Source organism: Raphanus sativus, chromosome 4 (assembly GCF_000801105.2).
Source record: "Raphanus sativus cultivar WK10039 chromosome 4, ASM80110v3, whole genome shotgun sequence".
Taxonomy (NCBI): Eukaryota; Viridiplantae; Streptophyta; class Magnoliopsida; order Brassicales; family Brassicaceae; genus Raphanus; species Raphanus sativus.
In genome coordinates this window covers 48,991,336-49,011,076 of record NC_079514.1, presented here as the reverse complement: position 1 = coordinate 49,011,076, position 19,741 = coordinate 48,991,336, and the positions used below count along the sequence as shown (strand labels likewise).

The 19,741-nt window shown below is 36.5% G+C and overlaps 4 protein-coding genes across 5 annotated transcripts; 1 reads left to right on the top strand and 3 right to left on the bottom strand.

Moving 5' to 3' along the window:
- Positions 1–1,914: 1,914 nt before the first annotated feature.
- Positions 1,915–6,838, bottom strand: LOC130511510 (uncharacterized). Its single transcript, XM_057008575.1, has 8 exons — positions 6,394–6,838; positions 5,716–6,154; positions 5,345–5,611; positions 4,736–5,200; positions 4,443–4,643; positions 3,255–4,108; positions 2,369–3,178; positions 1,915–2,283 (listed from the first exon to the last, which is right to left on the bottom strand). The coding sequence occupies exons 2-8, from the start codon at positions 6,152–6,154 to the stop codon at positions 2,200–2,202; spliced, it is 3,120 nt and encodes a 1,039-aa protein (XP_056864555.1). The 5' UTR covers positions 6,394–6,838; the 3' UTR covers positions 1,915–2,199.
- A 246-nt stretch (positions 6,839–7,084) lies between these two features.
- Positions 7,085–9,448, top strand: LOC108853349 (F-box/LRR-repeat protein At1g06630-like). 2 transcript variants are annotated; one of them, XM_018626768.2, is made up of 3 exons: positions 7,085–7,277; positions 7,890–8,806; positions 8,890–9,448. In XM_018626768.2, the coding sequence occupies exons 1-3, from the start codon at positions 7,250–7,252 to the stop codon at positions 9,268–9,270; spliced, it is 1,326 nt and encodes a 441-aa protein (XP_018482270.1). In that variant the 5' UTR covers positions 7,085–7,249; the 3' UTR covers positions 9,271–9,448. The 2 variants fall into 2 exon arrangements, with proteins under 2 accessions (XP_018482270.1, XP_056865356.1); XM_057009376.1 differs by lacking the exon at positions 7,085–7,277 and adding an exon at positions 7,318–7,509.
- A 4,109-nt stretch (positions 9,449–13,557) lies between these two features.
- LOC108851261 (F-box/LRR-repeat protein At1g06630-like) lies at positions 13,558–15,038 on the bottom strand. The gene is made up of 2 exons (XM_057008393.1): positions 14,112–15,038; positions 13,558–14,019 (listed from the first exon to the last, which is right to left on the bottom strand). Exons 1-2 carry the CDS (start codon positions 15,036–15,038, stop codon positions 13,639–13,641), a joined length of 1,308 nt encoding a protein of 435 aa, XP_056864373.1. The 3' UTR covers positions 13,558–13,638.
- A 1,875-nt stretch (positions 15,039–16,913) lies between these two features.
- Positions 16,914–19,250, bottom strand: LOC108852682 (F-box/LRR-repeat protein At3g60040-like). Its single transcript, XM_018626180.2, has 4 exons — positions 19,053–19,250; positions 17,605–18,545; positions 17,371–17,520; positions 16,914–17,281 (listed from the first exon to the last, which is right to left on the bottom strand). Exons 2-4 carry the CDS (start codon positions 18,511–18,513, stop codon positions 17,018–17,020), a joined length of 1,323 nt encoding a protein of 440 aa, XP_018481682.1. The 5' UTR covers positions 18,514–18,545; positions 19,053–19,250; the 3' UTR covers positions 16,914–17,017.
- Between the last annotated feature and the right edge of the window lie 491 nt (positions 19,251–19,741).

Genomic DNA, 19,741 nt, shown 5'->3' with positions numbered 1-19,741 from the left:
GGGTTTAGGATTAATGAATGATTCTAAACCCTAAATCCAAACCAAAATCACTAACTCTAAACCCTAAACCCAAACATTAATTATAAACCCTAAACCCAAACATTAACCCTAAACCCAAACCGAAATCATTAATTCTAAACCCTAAACCCAAACCAAAATCCCAAATTCTAAACCCTAAACCCAAACCGAAATCATTAATTCTAAACCCTAAACCCAAACCGAAATCACAAACCCTAAACCCTAAACCCAAACCAAATCATTAATTCTAAACCCTAAACCCAAACCGAAATCACTAATTCTAAACCATAAACCCAAACCGAAATCATTAATTCTAAACCCTAAACCCAAACCGAAATCACTAATCCTAAACCCAAAATCCCTAAACCCAAACACATGTCTTATATACTAAAACCAAGTCTAACGGGATAACATTTTTTCTAACCGGATAACTCTGTATATATCCTATTTGAAGTATTCATTAACCGCCTAATTGTAGTCTGCAGAATATAAAATGTTATCCGGTTAGACTTGGTTTTAGTATATAAGGCATGTGTTTGGGTTTAGGGATTTTGGGTTTAGGGTTAGTAATTTCGATTTGGGTTTAGGGTTCAGAATTAATGATTTCGGTTTGGGTTTAGGGTTTAGAATTTGTGATTTCGGTTTGGGTTTAGAATTAATGATTTTGGTTTGACTTTAGGATTTATAATTAACGTTTGGGTTTAGGATTCAGAATTAATAATTTCGGTTTGGGTTTAGGGTTTAGAATTAATAATTAATGATTTCGGTTTGGGTTTAGGGTTTAGAATTAATGATTTCGGTTTGGGATTAGGGTTTAGAATCATTCATTAATCCTAAACCCAAAATCTCTAAACCCAAACACATGTCTTATATACTAAAACCAAGTCTAACCAGATAACATTTTATATTCTGCAGACTACAATTAGACGGTTAATGAATACTTCAAATAGGATAAACACAGAGTTATCCGGTTAGATAAAATGTTATCCCGTTAGACTTGGTTTTAGTATATAAGACATGTGTTTGGGTTTAGGGATTTTGGGTTTAGGATTAGTGATCTCGGTTTGGGTTTATGGTTTAGAATTAATGATTTCGGTTTGGGTTTATGGTTTAGAATTAGTGATTTCGGTTTGGGTTTAGGGTTTAGAATTAATGATTTGGTTTGGGTTTAGGGTTTAGGGTTTGTTATTTCGGTTTGGGTTTAGGGTTTAGAATTAATGATTTGGTTTGGGTTTAGGGTTTAGGGTTTGTTATTTCGGTTTGGGTTTAGGGTTTAGAATTAATGATTTCGGTTTGGGTTTAGGGTTTATAATTAATGTTTGGGTTTAGGGTTTAGAATTAATGATGTGGGTTTGGGTTTAGGGTTTAGGAATAATGTTTGGGTTTAGGGTTTAGAGTCAGTGATTTTGGTTTGGGTTTAGGGTTTAAAATTAATGATTTCGGTTTGGGTTTAGGGTTTAGAGTTTAGGGTTTAGGGTTTAGGGTTTATGGTTAATGATTCATTTATATTTTGTGGTTGTTTATATGTTAGCATTTGACAAACCGAATTCACTAATTCTAAACCCTAAACCCAAACCGAAATCATTAATCATATCAACCCAAAATACCTAAACCCAAACACATGTCTTATATACTAAACCAAGTCTAACTGGATAACATTTTATCTAACCGGATAACTATACATTTATCCTATTTGAGGTATTCATTAACCGTATAATTGTTGTAATATATTAGTGAGTTGTTAAATATCTAGCTAACATGTCTGTAAAACTAAACACTTGTTAAATGTTCAACAAGTAGTGGTTTGGTTAGTTAAAATGATTCCTTACCTATTATAGCCGTCTAACGGGATCATATTACAGCTTTATATGAAATTAACCATATAACATATGGTTCTTGACCCTGCCAAAACCATGCAAGCAACCAACCATATAACATATAACATATGGTTCTTGTACACAATGGAAATTCTCTAAGAGTCAACATACATAAAAAAGAGGGGGAAGCTTTATTTAAGATAATAATACGGAGCACAACCAAATCCCCATACCCAAGCCTAGAACATGCATCACTTATATATTACATCTATTACACAAGTCAACATTTATTCGCATGCCATTAAACCACCTTCTTTGCGTACACCTCCGTTTGCTTTCAATCCCCTCTGTAGCTGCATTCATATCATATTGGTTGCTTGCATGTAGCACGGTTGTGACCTATCCCCTTGCACCGGCTACACACTGTCTTCCTTCGAGTTATCTTCATCTACAAAACAAGTGCATTTTCAAGCAAATCAGGTGCATGCATCAACAAAATTAAAAATATACACTGTTTTTATTCTTTAACTTACACGCACTTCACCGCGGGACAGGAATCTCTGCTTACGAGGCCTTCCTGGTGGGCGCCTAGTTGAAGGAGGTTGTAGGTAGAGAGCTTCCATTGCCGAAGAGAGTTCCGAGTGAATCTCGTATTCTTTTGGAGGCAATATATGTCCCTTGTACGCAGACTTCATGAATGCTACGCTGTACACGTCTGCAACCATTGATTCTACATTAACCCCTGCTTGTATTGCTGAAGCAATTGCATGTGAACATGGTATGCGAAGCATCTGGAACTGGTAGCAAGTGCAACTCTTTTCAGGCAGGTTTACGAGGAATGAGACACCACTCGTGTCGCGCACCTCGTACTCTCCGGTGTCCACCTTCTTGACCTCAAATGCACCTGTCAACTCAAAGCTGGCAGCAAGCAGTTCCAATACCTTAGGAGCCAAGGCAGCATTATTACCTTCGAGAGACTGACGTCTCTTTGAGAACCATGACATTAGCTTAGAACGTATGAACTCTATTAACGGAACCACAGGATACTCTCTGGCTTCACGCAATACTGCGTTCCATGACTCTGCCAGGTTACTAGTCATGATGTTGTAGCGTGCACCTGGGAAATGAGATCTTGCCCAATGACCTAATCCAAGATCAATTAAGTAGTCGGCACATCTCGGGTTGACTTTCTTGATCTCGTTGAAAGTGGAGTAGAACTCAGACATCCTAAATGCTCGTGCGGCCTTTGCAACCAAGTAACCAAGGTGTCTTTCTTTAAAGTTCGTTCTTATGTTTCTCTTCAAGTGGACAATACAAGCACAATGACCGGCACTTGGATACACCTACATTTGTTGGACAAAGATAACACAGATATTAGACGGTTAACTATTTTATTACAATATATTTGAAATGTTATACCTTCCTGAGTCCCTGGTATATTGATGCATGACGATCTGAAACAAACACCAAACCTTCCTCGTCTGGGACTATCGATGTTAGCCTCTGGAAGAACCATTCCCAAGACTTGTCGTTTTCTCCATCAACTATAGCAAACGCAAGCGGATATATCTGGTAGTTTCCATCTTGTGCTGAGGCTGTTAGCAGACACCCTGCATACTTCCCTTTCAGATGAGTTCCATCGACAACAACCACCTTACGCATGTAAGGATAACCCTTGATCGAAGCTCCCATGGCGAGAAACATATATTTGAAGCGGTGGCCAACTCCCTCCTGGTATTCTGTTGCTAAATCAGCAACTGTTCCTGGGTTGGCCTCTACAAGCTTATGCAAGTATGTGGGGAGTGCTTTGTAAGAAGCCACACACGAGCCTTTTGCTTGGTCGATTGCTGCTTCACGTGAACGCCAAGCCTTCCAGTAGGAAATATTAACTGCATGATCCCCTCGCATCATGTTTCTTATTTCCATTGGCCTTGGTCCGGAACCAGAACCAACAAACTTTGGCTTCATCATCTCACCGATGACAGTAGATGTTGCCTGTCTCTGATATCCAGCTCTCTCGTCAACTGAACAACTGTGCGAGCTCACTAACTTCCTAACCTCGTAAGCATTTGTGCCCTCGATGAGGACTGCATAGACTCGCCATTTACATGTGTTTCCGCAGCATGACAAGACCGTGACATACGGACCAGATTTTTCACACCGGAACTTGAACTTTTTGCTTATTGCGTAGCATGCCATATGTTGCCTGAAGGCATCTCTGCTCTTGAAGTACATACCAACGTATAGGTCAGTTGGAGAGTGATCTCCGTCCCCTACAAACGTATTCATAGTAAAAAAGTTTATTAGATTAATGAGAGTTGATAAAAAGGAAAGATAAGAGTCAAGCCATAAACACACATCATTATATTAAAAAGATAACATTCATTGGTATTTTACATAGACGTCAATATTTTACAAAGACGGTTTCCATTACAACATAGAGAACAACATATCCAAAAACACACACAAACAAAGTAGTTAGCCGCCGAGATAATAAAGCCGATCTTAGAGGGGAAAAAGAGACGATTACGGCTATAATGCCTTCCGATCTTAGCAAACAAAAACTTTTAGTTATTTTTGATTATATCTTGAAGACTTAGAACGAACCCCCACTGCCGCTGTCCTCCGGCGAAGAATCCTCCGGTGCACGGTCCTTCTTCGGTGGGCCTGCTTGGTTGGGACGGCCCAAGGTTAACTTAAGTGTTGGAGATCCAACACTCTTTGAGCCTGAAGCAAACGATGCAGAAGCTGCGGAAGCTGGAAGCCCAGGCCCAACAGGAGAGAGCATCGCCATTGTCGATCTTGCCTCTGTTGCAAATGAGTGGAGAAGTTAGTAATTGGGCCAAATTATTTAGGCCCAATAGAATTAAAAACTTGAGATTTTAGGACGAAGACCATACCAATGTACTTGTCAAACTCCGCAAGTAAAGCATTGCCACTGCTCATTAGTCCGACCGGCTGAGTTCCGACGCTAGAGATTGAACCGCAAGTGGTCCCAGTAACTGGGGTGAGGACGGTTTCAGGCACAAGTGATGTCACACCGACGGACGATCCAGTAGAAGAGTTTCCACCATCATGGGCTTCAGGCCCATTAAGCACACGGAGAACAGACTTGGGAGACTCCTGGTTGGGCTCGTTGGGCTCGTTGGGCTGTGCGGTGATATTACCTTGAACAGTTTGAAGCAATCCTTCTTCCAAGAGTCTTTCCCACATGAAGTTGTCATGGAACCCTTCACAGTCAATCTCGGGGTTTCCGTTTTGGGATGTAACCATGAGATCAAGACCGACGTCGCCAAAGGCTGTGGGTGGCTGGCTGAGAGGGAGTTCCAGCTGTTGTTCCGTAACAGGAACAATAGTCATTTCACCTAGAGATATAAAACATCACATGTTAGCAAGCTAATTAAACACATAACGGTTAACTCTAAAAATATCCTTTTTACTACTTATGAAACAAGATCTTTAATACAAGATGAACTACTAAAAAAAAACTAGAGAAACTAAACCCTTACCCGAGTTTGCAACGATTAGTCCACTGTGGCCTCCATTACTCACTTGTGTAGTAGCCATCACCTCGTCGTCATCATCCAGCAGTACAAGTTCCATTCGAGTAGAACCGCCGTTGGTAGTCGGAGATGGGGGAGGGGCACGACGACCACGAGTGTAACTGGGAGAGTTCAGCTCTAGAGCAACACGGTGCAAGATGACCATGTCCTCTTCGCTAAAGATCTCTTCCAAAACACTCACACTACAAACGATAATCCTTTCATTCATGAGACCTGAAACACAACAAAACACTTGACATAAGCATCCAATATACAGATCAAATAAACATGAAATGCAAACAAAAATATAGTAGGTTTGTAATGATTGAATAGCTTACCTTCGAACGCATTTCTCCCCTCTTCGTTAGAGCTTCCATCAACGACAAAGGTCCTGCCGCGGACAACAAAGTTGTCACGACGATGAAAATGATACATAGCGACGTTTTGTGGTCCGATGGTGACATTCACAGTTTGCTCCGCGTACCAATCACGGACAGTCAACATGACGCCAACGTCTGCGGTGGTAGATAAAGTTATCGGTGGCGACCTCCTCCCCGCTTGGACCAGCATATGGTCAGGAAGCTGGTAGCTTAAGACAACAGGGGTTGTGTTCGCCAGTTGGTATCGCATACGAACGATAGTCATCAGTGACTCAAAAGTTTCACCCTCGCCGATCAATGCACCGAAACCGAAGTCAGATGGGTCCTCAAAGAAAATCCAGTCTCCGTTGGGCTGCTTCTTCCAATCCCCACGCCATAGACGCACAAGCTGACTCATCTGCGGAAAAATAAAAATCAAAGATTAGTTAGGGCTAGACAAATCTATCACATGCAACCATAAAAGGAAATATATTCTCTTGAGCCAATCATTTATAAACGACAAAATAAATGTTGTACTAAGAAAACCCTAATAAATGTAACTGAAGACTCATAAATGGCCGTCTATCAAGACAAATATTCGGTGGTTGAGGACAGAGAAACGGCTAAATATGTACAAATCTAGGCTTTTGGACATACCTTTGTTTCTGCCTCGAATGGAAGTTTTCTCTCTCTTGATTTTTCTCTCTGTTAAAAGGTGGAAGACGATGATGTTTGTGAGCTCAGCAGCCGGTTAAGTGCTTCGGTTTTATAAACGGAGATAAGTACAAAAGACGACGATGTAGAGGTGTATGTATATGCCAAAATCTCTACAAGATCTTGCATTTAATGCTCGCCGAATTGGGCCGGATATGTTTCGTTTCTCGACGATATCAAGCACACAAAAACCTGCTATATCGATGTTTATATCTATCCCTAATCACATCAACTCTTGCGTTTCCCTACTCTACGATATAAACTTTTCTATAGGTTATCATTAGACTGAAAGGGCAGCTTCGTAATTCAGTTGGCCAGACCCAAGCAAGCCCGTTTCGCGTCCTAGGCTTCTCCTTCCTTGCAAATTTCCATATAGTTTTAGAATATACACCTAATTGACTCAATTAAAAATTAGAATCACAATGCATTCATCATCACTTTTTTCTTTTTCTTTGATCAACACATTTTATCATCACTAAAAGTAAAAACTAAAAAAGCAAGTTCCTGACACATTTAATATTACAAGATTTACTCTCTTATTTTTCAGTCTAAACTCAAAATCTAAATTACAAGATTTTACTCTCTCTCTCTCTCTTATGGGTCAACAGAGGAAGTTTTCCATAAATATTTAGGAAATATCAAATATGAAAAGATTCTGGTAAACTATTTGTTTATTTATATATTTATCTATCATCATCTATCATCTTTCATCTTCCTCCATCTTTTGAAACTGGGGAAGATAGATCTGTCATAGAAGACGAGGGTATATCTGTGACCCCCTCTGCCGTTTAATTACATAATGACTGGTAACACATGCGAGAAAGAAGGTAAGCCCTTCAATTCAGTTGAGAAAAAGAAAAAAAAGAAAACCAAGTCTTTTTTGTTTGTATACACTCTTTTAGATTGGTTTGTAGAACAACATTGATGTGGATCTTCGGTATGGTCTCTGGTTCTATTACAAACGATCAAAGCGTTGTTCTGTTGAGCTTCCACTAAATAGGTCTGAGTTCTGATGAAAAGTGGATCTTATGTATGTGTCTTGTTCTTCTTTAGCCAAAGGTAGAACCGGTTGATATCAGCTTTAGTTTCTATGCCCTCTTTTCTTTTAAGGTTTATTTGTGGTCCGAACGAACATCATTGATATGGATCTTCATCATTCATGGTCTCTGGTTCTGCATATACTTTTCCTCTGTTCTGCACATCATAGACCTCTGTTCTTACAAGCGCCTCACAGTGTTGTTATTTTGAGCTTTTACTAGGTTAATATATAGAGATATAGGGTTTTCCTTTTTTTTTTTTTTTGAAAGAATAGATGTAGGGGTTTCATTCATGAAACTGTTGCTGCTTGAATCTTCCATTAAACTAAATTCAACCTTTCTTATTATTTTTTTCTTCTTCTGAAAGTTAGTTGAATGAGTCTGAGCCACTTCATGTTTCAGGTACTATTAAAGAAGAGGCTGGCTTGAGAGATGCAATCAGCTGGCTTCCTGAAGAGGTTCTAGGCAGCATATTGTCCTTACTTCCGACAAAACAGGCCGCATCAACATCTGTACTTGCTAAAAAGTGGAGGCATGTGTTTAAATTAGTTCATAATCTTGATTTCGATGATTATGATGTGCGGCAACCGGAAGAGGAAGAGGAAGAGGGTGGAAGAAAGTGGGATTTGATCCGGGAGAGCTTCAGGAAATTTGTGGATGCTTTCCAATGTGCTTCTCCTATCAAGAAATTCTCTCTTAAATGTCACTTTCGCGAGAAAAGCGAAATGGCTCATGTGAATGGCTGGATATGTAATGCCTTAGCGCGTGGCGTTTTGGAGATGAGCCTAGATTTATGGACTGCTTTTGAAGTTTTTCTTCCTTGTGCTCTCCTCACGAGCAAGACGCTTGTTAAGCTGACACTGGGATCACAACTTTGCCTTGGGAACATTCCTCCAGGTGTGTCTCTTCCAGCGCTCAAGAGTCTCTTCATCGACTCCATCTTTTTCACTTACGGAGATCTGTGCAATGTGCTTCTTCCTGGTTGCCCAGTACTCGAGGAGCTGTCTGTACTTCACGTGGATTTTGTGGGAGTCCCATTCTGCATATCCAGTAGGAGCATCAAGAAACTATCAGTTAGCTACAAGCTTGAGTCTGAAATTACAACTATGCCCGGCATGTCATTTCACGCACCGAATCTTGTCTCCCTCAACTACTCAGATTATGCATTGGAAGAGTACCCACAAGTGGACTTAGAGTCCCTAGTTCAAGCTTGGCTGAATATTCATTATTCTAAATTAATCAAGAGGCCTGATATGTCTGGTCTCATTAATGGGATAAGCAACGTCCACACCCTGCATCTTACTCCTGCTTCAACTAATGTAAGTTTTTACTTAATGTAACTCATAAAAAAAAGACACTCTCATTATTGAAGCATATATATGTGTGTGTGATGATGTTTCAGGTGATTTCTCGATGTGTTAAACACGGACTATCTCTACCGTTGTTCAAGAATCTGATTAACTTAATTTTTTGGGGTGACAACAAACGATGCTGGAAACTGCTGCCTTGCCTTATCAAGCAGTCTCCAAATCTCTGTACTCTACTCATCCACGGTCTAGATGAGTACACATGCGATGGTACCATGCATCTCGTCAAAGTGAAGGTGTTGCATCTTCTTGCCGTTGGAGGAACGGCTAGAGAGTTGGAACATTTGATGAGTATTCTTGGGGGCGTTTTGGTTGATGATGGTCATATATTGCAAACCCGTCACTCTCGTTGGAGCTGTATCATCCAACTGCAAGACCGATTTCGTTTCTTACGTCTATCCAAGTCCTCTTGTTAATCTTTTAGTTTAGTCTTTATAGTGCACGAAGTCTTTATGTGTCACAGTTTGAACACGCCATTTTACTCGAACCTACTTGCAAAGAAGTTGATTACTGATTCATCAGATCCTCTGTTTTTGCTCTGTTCGTTTTATCTCATATACTCTGTTCTAGAGTTTGCACACTGCTTGTTTCTTTATAAGACTAATTGTTTCCTTGAACATGAATTATATAATGGTTTGTTTACATCAACACCATCCTCGTATGTGACCTGGACAAAGACGCTGTTGTGTTATAGATTTCTGAAGATAAGATAGTGGTGACTGATGAGCAACAGAACTGAGCTAAAGTCATGTGTACATACCAAGTGTTTTGTTGAAAATTCCATCAAATTGTCTAATGATACCAAAACACCTGAGAATAGCAACTATACTCTGTTCTTACATGTTTTTTTTATTCCTTTCAATAAACCATTAAAGAAGATAAAAACCATCCGCAACCGTGATACCCGGTTAAGAATTCTTAGAATTTTTTTTTTATTGCGGGATCCATCGAGTTTTCTACTATTTTTTACCTAGGTTTTGGAGTTAAAATATTAGTAAGAGACTCCATTGCGGATGTCCTGGCCTAAAGCTTCTTGCTTTGTGGGGAAAAAAAATTGATTTAATGTGAATTGGTGGAGAGGCTAGGTTAAGTTAGGGCTATTAACTTTCACATTAAAAGTCAGACTTGTTAATATCGTTTATACATTTAATGAATAAACATATAAATTTATTTATAAAATAAAAACGAAATTTAATTTTATGATTAAATAACTGATTAAAACTAATAATGATAAGAATTATCCAAAATTTTAAAATAAATTTTAAAATAAAAAATTAGAGTGATTAATATTGTTTATATCTTTAATGGATAAATATATAAATTACCTACAAAATAAAAACGAATTTATTTATTTTTATTACATAAGTAAATCTATCTATACTATTATTTGCGAAGTGATTTTTCGCAACGGAGCTTTCACGTTAGAAGTTAGACTGGTTAATATTGTTTATACCCTTAATGAATAAACATATAAATTATCCATAAAATAAAAACGAAATTTAATTTTATGATTAAGTAGCTGATTAAAATTAATAATGATAAGAATTATCCAAAATCTAAAAATATATTTTAAAATAAAAAATTTAGAGTGGTCAATATCATTTATACCCTTAATGAATAAAACATGAATTAACAACAAAATAAAAAACTAATTTTAATTTTTTGATTAGCTAAATTATTAAAATTAATATTAATAATATTTATCCAAAATCTAAAAATATATTTTAAATAAAACAAACTTTATTAATCATATTATTTTAATAAAATATATATTATTTTTATTTCAATCTAACAATAAATATATTGATCCAACTATTACTTTTTGTAAATAAATTTTTTATTGTTTATGTTTAAATAGTATAGATGAGAAAAATATATGTAATGGAAAATATAAATAATGGAAAATAAAAGGAAAATATAAGCAAAATATAAGTAAAAATAAAAAAGTGGTAACAAAAGTATAAGATTTCAAAATCAAAAATATTTTTAATATGTTAGTATTTTCAAAAATTTAATACAATAATAAACATATATTTTAATATAATATATAAAAATTGTGTCCGCATATGCGTGCATCACACCTAGTAGGTAAGGTATTTGGATATTTAAGCAGCTTACAAGATTTTGGACAAAGTAATCGTCTTTGTAAGCAAATGTTTTTTAAAACAGTATCCGCAAACAAAACAATAAATCCGCAAGAGCCCTACACAAAATCAACGTGGGAAAGTACGGTGAAGAACACACAAAAGGTGTTTTACTCTCCTAGGTAACAAATAAAATTGCTTTGCATATTCATTGTTGAAAGACACAAGACTCATTTCACTTACATAAGCGGAAGCCAAAACGCCCAGTGCATGAGTAAGTTTGCAAAATCATCTTGCTAAAGACATGGTCTTCAAATGGCAGATAAGTAATACCAACAATTACGTCAGGAAGAGAAGAAAGAGCTGCCCTGACAGCATCTGCCGCAACCGTGAATACCCTGAATATAAGCTTCTGAGTTAAAAACCAAAGCATAAAAGTTCAATAACAATGAGATGTGGAAGCATCTTTACCTCCTCAGTATTTGTCTACACATAATAACCAAGCGAGGCCTGTAACAAAGAGGTCAGTCAGAACATGTACACATCACACATATCTGAGGCTCAAATCGAAAAAGGAGCAACAAACCTGCTAGTAAGCTCATCGCTAAAAGATTTGCAAAGCCCTGTCTTCAGCGGTTTGTGTTACTTCACCAGTTGTTGAATGTTGAACTTCATTAGCCATCCCTTTGGCCTTTTCCTAAAGGAACTTAGCGGCGCCTGCTTCATGTTCATTGGGAGAGACTTGAACTTCAATTTCCTTGTTGTTATCTTCAGCCCCTCCGAAACTACCACTTTTTCCAGGTGCAGTGGGTTTGAAGAGCAGGACATAGAACGCTTCGGCTGAATACCAGGGACATGGTATGCCGTGAGCCTGAACATCCCATTAGTAGTTGATCTCTGTATCTTTTGGAGATAGTGCACCATCTTAGTCATGCCAAATCCATGGACAACTTCGGTCTTGTAGCAGCTCCAAACAGACCTGAATACATGAGAGTTGACTATGGGACCATAGAAAATCCAGTTCCTCTCAGCTTCTCCCGCTTGAAGCTCGCAGTTGAAGAAGGTCTCAGACTGATTCCAGAGGTTAGTCTCCAAAGCAGCTACGGGGAGTAAAGGAAAACCGCAAGGTTTCTCTACAGTTCGAGAATCGAGACACTTTCTTGCCATATAATGTGACTTTCAAACAATTTCTTGCCATACTTGGAAAAGTAGTATTTACTTATTTTATTTCAAACAATTTCTTTTATAAATATTATGAAATGTTGAACATTAACGTCGATTTTGAACTTTAATGTGACTTTGATTTAAGTTCTAAAATCATAATCATTTAACTAGAATTATGAATAAGTAAATCTGAATATTTTTTAAGTTAGGAAGACTTTTCTGTTTTTCCTCTTCTAAGATAAGGTTTCCATTAAAATTTATATCTCATGAGAATTTTAAGCTACAATGAAAACTAATTAAAATATAGGTAAGTTTTTTCAAATGATGTTAGAACTTATATAAAGTTTGGAGAGAGTGAGCAATACTTGTACATTATCCAAAATTTTGGTATTGTGTTCATATCTAATTTTATTTGGCTACACAATTTGCATCAAACTCTCATTTTATATATTTTATTTTCATAAAAAGGATCTTATTTATTAAGGTAATTTCAGTTGGTAAAACAATTGCACATGCATGAGATATTAGCATTACATAAATTGAATGAGTTTTCTATCTCCATATAACAAGACAAGAATATCAACTAATGCATTTTGTTATCTGATGAAATATGTGTGGTTGAAATTATAACAATTCATACTATTTCACTTTTTTAGTTGTCATACTCTTCAAATTTTAATTTAAAAAACTTCAACTATCATCAATAACTTAACAATTGTAAAAATGAATTAAAACAATGGTGGAAGTCATTAGTTTTTTGACAATAAGAGTTTCACACCATTTAGTTTAATTTGGTTTTAATATTCTAATTTGTATTATGTATCATTTTGCATTTTGATTTGAATATTGAATCATGTTCAATTTGAAATATTTGTTAGGATCGATAGAATCAAAAAATTCTATTTATGCAGTAAAAAGTTATAAGAACCCATGGATATCTTAAAATACATTTGCATAAGTTAGTTAATTTTATTGTTTTATTTCATTATATAGAAATCCAGTATCATTAAAATATAAATATTTATTTCATCGTATATATTTTACCATCATATTTTACTTACTCATTTTCTTGGTGTCAATTCATTAGTGGCTAGAATTTCTTTTGTTGTTTAAAAAATTATATGAGAGACTTTTATGGTACCTCACAACTAATGATGCTTGTTTCATTACTTGATTCATTACTTGCTTGTTCCTCACGGTACTCTCCATTTCCCTCAGTGAAGACATGCTTGTTGTGGTTATATTAGGTTTATATATAGCATCAAAACTTAAGTTAGGCTTGTTAGGTTCAGGTAACATGGACTCAATTGCATCCATAAAGCAGGTTTGGCACGATTAAAACTGAAGAGCTGTCAGACATTTCTAGGCAGTGAAAATGACTAGTGACTAATAAAACACATGTTACATGCATGTAAGCCACTAGATAAGGTATTTGAACATAAGTAACTGTAGTAAAGTAGTTTTGCCATGATTTGAACATAAGATTTACATCATGATCTCGCCTAAGAATTAGATACGTTTAACAAAAACAAAAGCTTATGATGAATGTCTAGCTAGACGTATGAAACGAAATCGGTCTTGCAGTTGGATGCTGCATCTCCAACGAGAATCATGGGTTTGCAATACATGACCATCATCAACCAAAACGCCCCCAAGAATACTCATCAAATGTTCCAACTCTCTAGCAGTTCCTCCAAAGGCAAGAAGATGCAACGCCTTCACTTTGACGAGATGCATGGTACCATCGCAAGTGTAATCATCTAGACCGTGGATGCGTAGAGTATAGAGCTTTGGAGACTGCTTGATAAGGCAAGGCAGCAGTTTCCAGCATCGTTTGTGGTCACCCAAAAAAGTTAAGCCAACCAGATTCTTGAACACCGGTAGAGATAGTCCGTGTTTAACACATCGAGAAATCACCTGAAACATCATCACACACATATATATGGTTCAATTATGAGAATATGTTTTTAAATTTTTTTTTTTATGATTTATGTTAAGTAAAAACTTACATTAGTAGAAGCAGGAGTGAGATGTAGGGTGTGGACGTTGCTTATCCCATTAATGAGACCAGACATATCAGGCCACTTGATTAATTTATAATATTTAATATTCAGCCTAGCTTCGACTAGGGACTCCAAGTTCACTTGTGGGTACTCTTCCAATGCATAATCTGAGTAGTCGAGTGAAACTAGATTCGGTGCGTGAAAAGACATGCCGGGCATCTCTGTAATCCAAGTCTCAAAGTTGTAGTAAACTGTTAGTTTCTTGATGCTCCTACTGGATATGCAGTATGGGATTCCTTCACAGTACACGTGACGGACAGACAGCTCCTCGAGTACTGGGCAACCAGGAAGAAGCACATTACACAGATCTCCAAAACTGAAAAAGATGGTGTGGATGAAGAGACTCTTGAGCGCTGGAAGAGACACACCTGGAGGAATGTTCCCAAGATCGATATGTGATCCCAGTGTCAGCTTAACCAGCGTCTTGCTCGTGAAGAGCGCACGAGGCAGAACGACTACACAAACAGTCCATAAATCTAGGTTCATCTCCAAGACACCACGCTCTACGGCATTACATATCCAGCTATTCACGTGAGCCATCTCGTTTTCCACACGAAAATGACATTTTAGAGATAATTTCTTGATACGAGAAGCGCATTGCAAAGCATCCACAAATTTCCTGAAGCTCTCCCGGATCAGATCCCACTTTCTTCCACCCTTTTCTTCTTCCGGTGGCAGCACATGATCATAATCATTGAAATCAAGATTATTAACTAATCTAAACACATGCCTCCACCTTTTAGCAAGCACAGATGTTGATGCGGCTTGTTTTGTCGAAAGTAAGGACAATATGCTGCCTAGAACCTCGTCCGGAAGCCAGCTGATTAAATCTGTCGAGCCAGCCTCTTCTTTCTCGCATGCATTACTAGTCATTATGAAATTAACGGCGGAGGAGGACGTCAAAGATATGCCGAAGATGGAGAAGAGAGGATGTTGTAAGACAAAAAAAAATAACTAATTTAAAAAGAGTTTATTACATTCTTTTCATTTCATCTTTGGTATTTACTAAAAAAATTATGGAAAATTACTTATAAAACCAACAGCCGACTCCAAAAATAAGTAAATAAAATAAGAATCTTGTAATTGCTATTAAAATATTAAATATGAGTTGCAAATTTAGACAAAAAAACGAATCTAGTAGGTTAATATAAACCTCTATAGACATAATAAATCTTACAAATAACATTTTACTAGATTTTGACCTGCGCTTTGGTTTATTTTCCTTTATTTTTTTCTTTTCTAAATTGACAAATATTTAGTAAATGTCATATTTACATATATTTATTTTTTTATAAAAGACTTAAGCTTTTTATCTTTCTTTATCGTGTTTCATTTAAATGAGTATAGACCTGAGCACAATATCCGGATCCGAAGAACCAACCCGAAACTGACCCGAAAGTCAGGGTCCCGAACCCGATCAGACCTGGGATAAATATCCGAATGAGTTCTAAATTGCTATATCGAAAGGACCGGTCCCGAACCCAACCCGAACCAAGAACCGAATGAGTATCCGAAGATATCCGAAATGTGAATGTATATCTAAAAATATATTTTATAATTATAATTATAATTATTTTAATATTTTAAATTAATATTATAAGTTAACTATAGTAATTATTTTCAGTATTTCGAGTATTTTTGGATAAAATATGATAGTTTGGATAATAGTTTACCAAAAAAACTGTATATAGTGGGTATTTTTGGTTACTTTTGAGTAATTTGGATACAAAAATTTGAACCGAATCGGATACTTTGGTTACTTTGAATATAAATAACCGAACCCGTTTTAGATACTTTGGTTATTTGGTTATTTTTCAGATTCTTATGCATGAGAACCGAACCCACCCGGATCCGGAAAGACCCGACTCGAACCCGACCAAAATTTTATAATACCCAAATGGGGTTTAATTTCAAAACCCGAAAAATCCGATATCCGAAAGAACCGATCTGTACCCGAATGAGTACCCGAACGTCCAGGTCTAATGAGTATTTATGTTTTAGAAAATTAAACTTTATTTTTAATAAATTAAGTTGGTATAACTCTGATTAATTAATTTTATTATGTGGTTAATTTTTTTAATAAAAAATTTATATACTTTTAATAAAGATTTATACTTTTCAATATAAAAATCAAATTTTTTTATGAACGCTTAAATAATATTAAAAAAACATAATTATTAAGTGATTAATTTTTGTTCACTACACAAAATATTAAGAATGGTTGAAAAGAAATTATTTGAATTTGGAGAAAAAAAAATAAGAATTGGATCTGATTTCTTAATCGGCCCAGATAGCCTAACCAAGAGAGATCTGATGTGGACAGTGGGCTGGATCCAAAAAATTGCCCAATATAGATATGTTATTAGTGTTACTTGATTGTCGTTAATGAAATATGCAATGATAATAAAGAAAAAGGTATATTTAGTTAAAAAACCAATAGGATCATACTTTAATAGTATAGATAGGTTAAGCTATATCTATTCGGTTTTTAGTTTTTATGTATTTATTTATTTTAGCCCTTGGTTTTGTGACTTCGTAGTTTGTCTATAGTTATGATAAAATTATTGATATGTTTTTCTTCTTTAAAATATGCCTCTCCTACTACAAACATCCTTATATTGATTCTAGTACAATATGCTTTTTTTGATTTTTGGTAATTTTTGGTTATATCTATTATATTAAAACATAAAATTTTATAAAACTAATATTTATAATAACATACTACTTACGAAATATAATATTGGGATATTAGGGTTCAAACTTAATATTAGTATAATATACGATTGAGATATTAGTTCAAACTTAATATTCTACCAAGAGTAATTTCGTTATATAAAAAATTTGATCATAAGCTACTTGAAAAATGTCACTTGGGCCTTGCAGTTGACTCCAACAAGCTGCGTCATCAGATCCCTATGGGTTTGCAACATGGTGTCATCATCAACCGTAACGCCTTCTGCAAACTCCACTTGAACTAGTTCGAGACATTCAGTAACTCCCCCAAGAAAACTCTTCAAGTGTTCCAAATCTTTAGCAGTTCCTCCATAACCGAGAACATGCAACACCTTCACCTGGAGTAGATGCTTGGTACCGTCACCAACGTAACCATCCAGACCCTGGAGAAGTATCAAGTAAAGGATCAATAACCAAACTCAAACCTCTTTATCTCTCCTATAGATGGGTTTTTGAGTACGTGAAAACATACCTGGATGATTAGAGTTTCAAGCTTTGGAGACCGCTTGATCAGGTATGGCAGCACTTTCCAACCTCGTTTAATGCCACTCCCAAAAGATAAGCTAACCAGATTCTTGAACACCGGTAGAACTAGTCCATGTTTAACACATCGAGAAATCACCTGAAACATCACACACACACACACACATGGTTCAAGAATGACCAAGCTGCTGCTTTTTATGAGTTCTATCAAGTAAAAACTTACATCAGCAGAAGCAGGAGTAAGATGCAGGTTCTCCACATTGCTTATCCCATCAATGAGACCAGTTAAATCAGGCCTGTTGATTATTTTAGAATACTTAATATCCAGCCTAGCTTCAACTAGGGACTCCAAGTCAACTTGCGGGTACTCTTCCAATGCATAATCTGAGTAGTCAAGCGAGACGAGATTCGGGGCTTCAAATGACATACCGGGCATACTTTCAATCTCAGACTCAAAGTTGTAGTGAACTGATAGCTTCTTGATGCTCTGACTCGATATGCAGAATGGGACTCCTTCATAGTCCTCATGATGTACAGACATCTCCTCGAGTACTGGACAACCAGGAAGAAACACATTACACAGATCTTCAAAAGTGAAAAAGACGGAGTCGATGAAGAGGGTCTTCAGCGCTGGAAGAGAAACACCTGGAGGAATATCCCCAAGAGTCAGTTGTGATCCCAGTGTCAGCTTAACCAGCGTCTTGCTGGTGAAGAGCGCGCAAGGCAGAGAGAGTTGACAATTAGACTTCAAAATTAGGCTCATCTCCAAAACGCCACGCTCTACGGCATTACGTATCCAGCCGCCCACATGAGAAGCCATCTCGCTTTCCTCGAGAATGTGGTGTTTTAGAGAGAACTTCTTGATAGGAGAAGCGCATTGCAAAGCGAGTGTTCTATCCACAAAACTCTTGAACATCTCCCGCTTCACTTCCCATTCTTCAGGTTGCAGCAGATCAGAATCATCAAACTCGAGATTGTGAACCAGAGCAAACACGTTCCTCCATTTTTTGGATAGAACAGATGTTGAAGCAGCAAGTTTGGTCGGAACTGAGGACAAGATGTGGCCTAGAACCTCTTGAGGCAGACAGCTGATTGCATCTTTAGAGAAAGTGTCTAGCTTGTTAGCATCCATACTGACAGAACCAATATCTTCCTTACAAGTGCCTGAAACATGAAGTGAGCTCAAAAATTGTCAGACTTTTATAAGTAGCTACAAAAGATTTGAGCACACAACTAGGCGATGAAAGCTGAATAAAATATAAGATACTTCATCAAACCTCCGGTTACAGAAGCTAAAGGTTTCCCATTTAAATTGAAATATAGAAAGATTCGAGCTAGAGTAACACCAGAAAGCTGATTAGTGTTCAAACTACAACAGCTTCATCAAGCCCCTCAATCTTATCTATAATCTAGTGGAAGCTTAAAAGAACATCATTTTTAAAAGCAGTCATAGAAGCTAAAGGTTCAAGCTTTTTCCCATCTTTTTTAAATTGAGAACTAATGGAAGAGTCAAAGCCTAGGAGAAACACACCATAAACGTAAACAATCACAAGTGGGAAAACTACAACAGTTTCCTCAGACGCAATCTGTGAGGCATTTTCACAAACACTTTCTATGCACCAACGAGCACAGAGAAATCATAAAAGGAAAAATCATATCCTTCAAACTTACCTTTTGAGTCAGAGGAAGTGTTCGACAAAGTCGTTCGTCGTATGAAGATTTTCAAATGAAGAAGCTCCTCAGAGAGGAGAGGAGACAATTGCTTAAACCCCTATAGAAACCCCAACCAGATCGAGACAGAGATTGGTCGACACCTATATACTCCTTTTCTTGGCGGTCTGGTTGACTGGTTTTTTTTTTTTCTGACAACGATTGGTTTTCTTTGGTGTAAGAGGTAAATTCATTCATATTTATCTTTTTTTTTTTTGACAACGATTGGTACACTCTAGGCCTAGTACACTCTTCCATTATTTATTTCACTAGAGGTTTTACGACAGTTTAAATTTGTTAATTTATTATTTTTACCACTACGCAGATTGATTTGTTTAGTTATAATTTTTTTTTATATTTTTCCTTTGTTTCTTATAAATTTGAAATATGATTTGCTAAATAAATTGAGTCTATACCACATATTTTTTTGCCACTGTAAAATATGTTTACAATTCATTAAACCAAAAAAAAAATGAATTGCATGATTAACATGCTTTAGTTTGGTGTTATTTTTTTTAATCGTTAATTTCTATTGACTTCCTACCACGTGGCATGATGATATCTTTTCTGCATTTTCTTATTTTCATTTGAAAACTTAGTTTGTGTATAACTATTACTAATTATCTTGCAATGTGATTACTTTTAAAAGA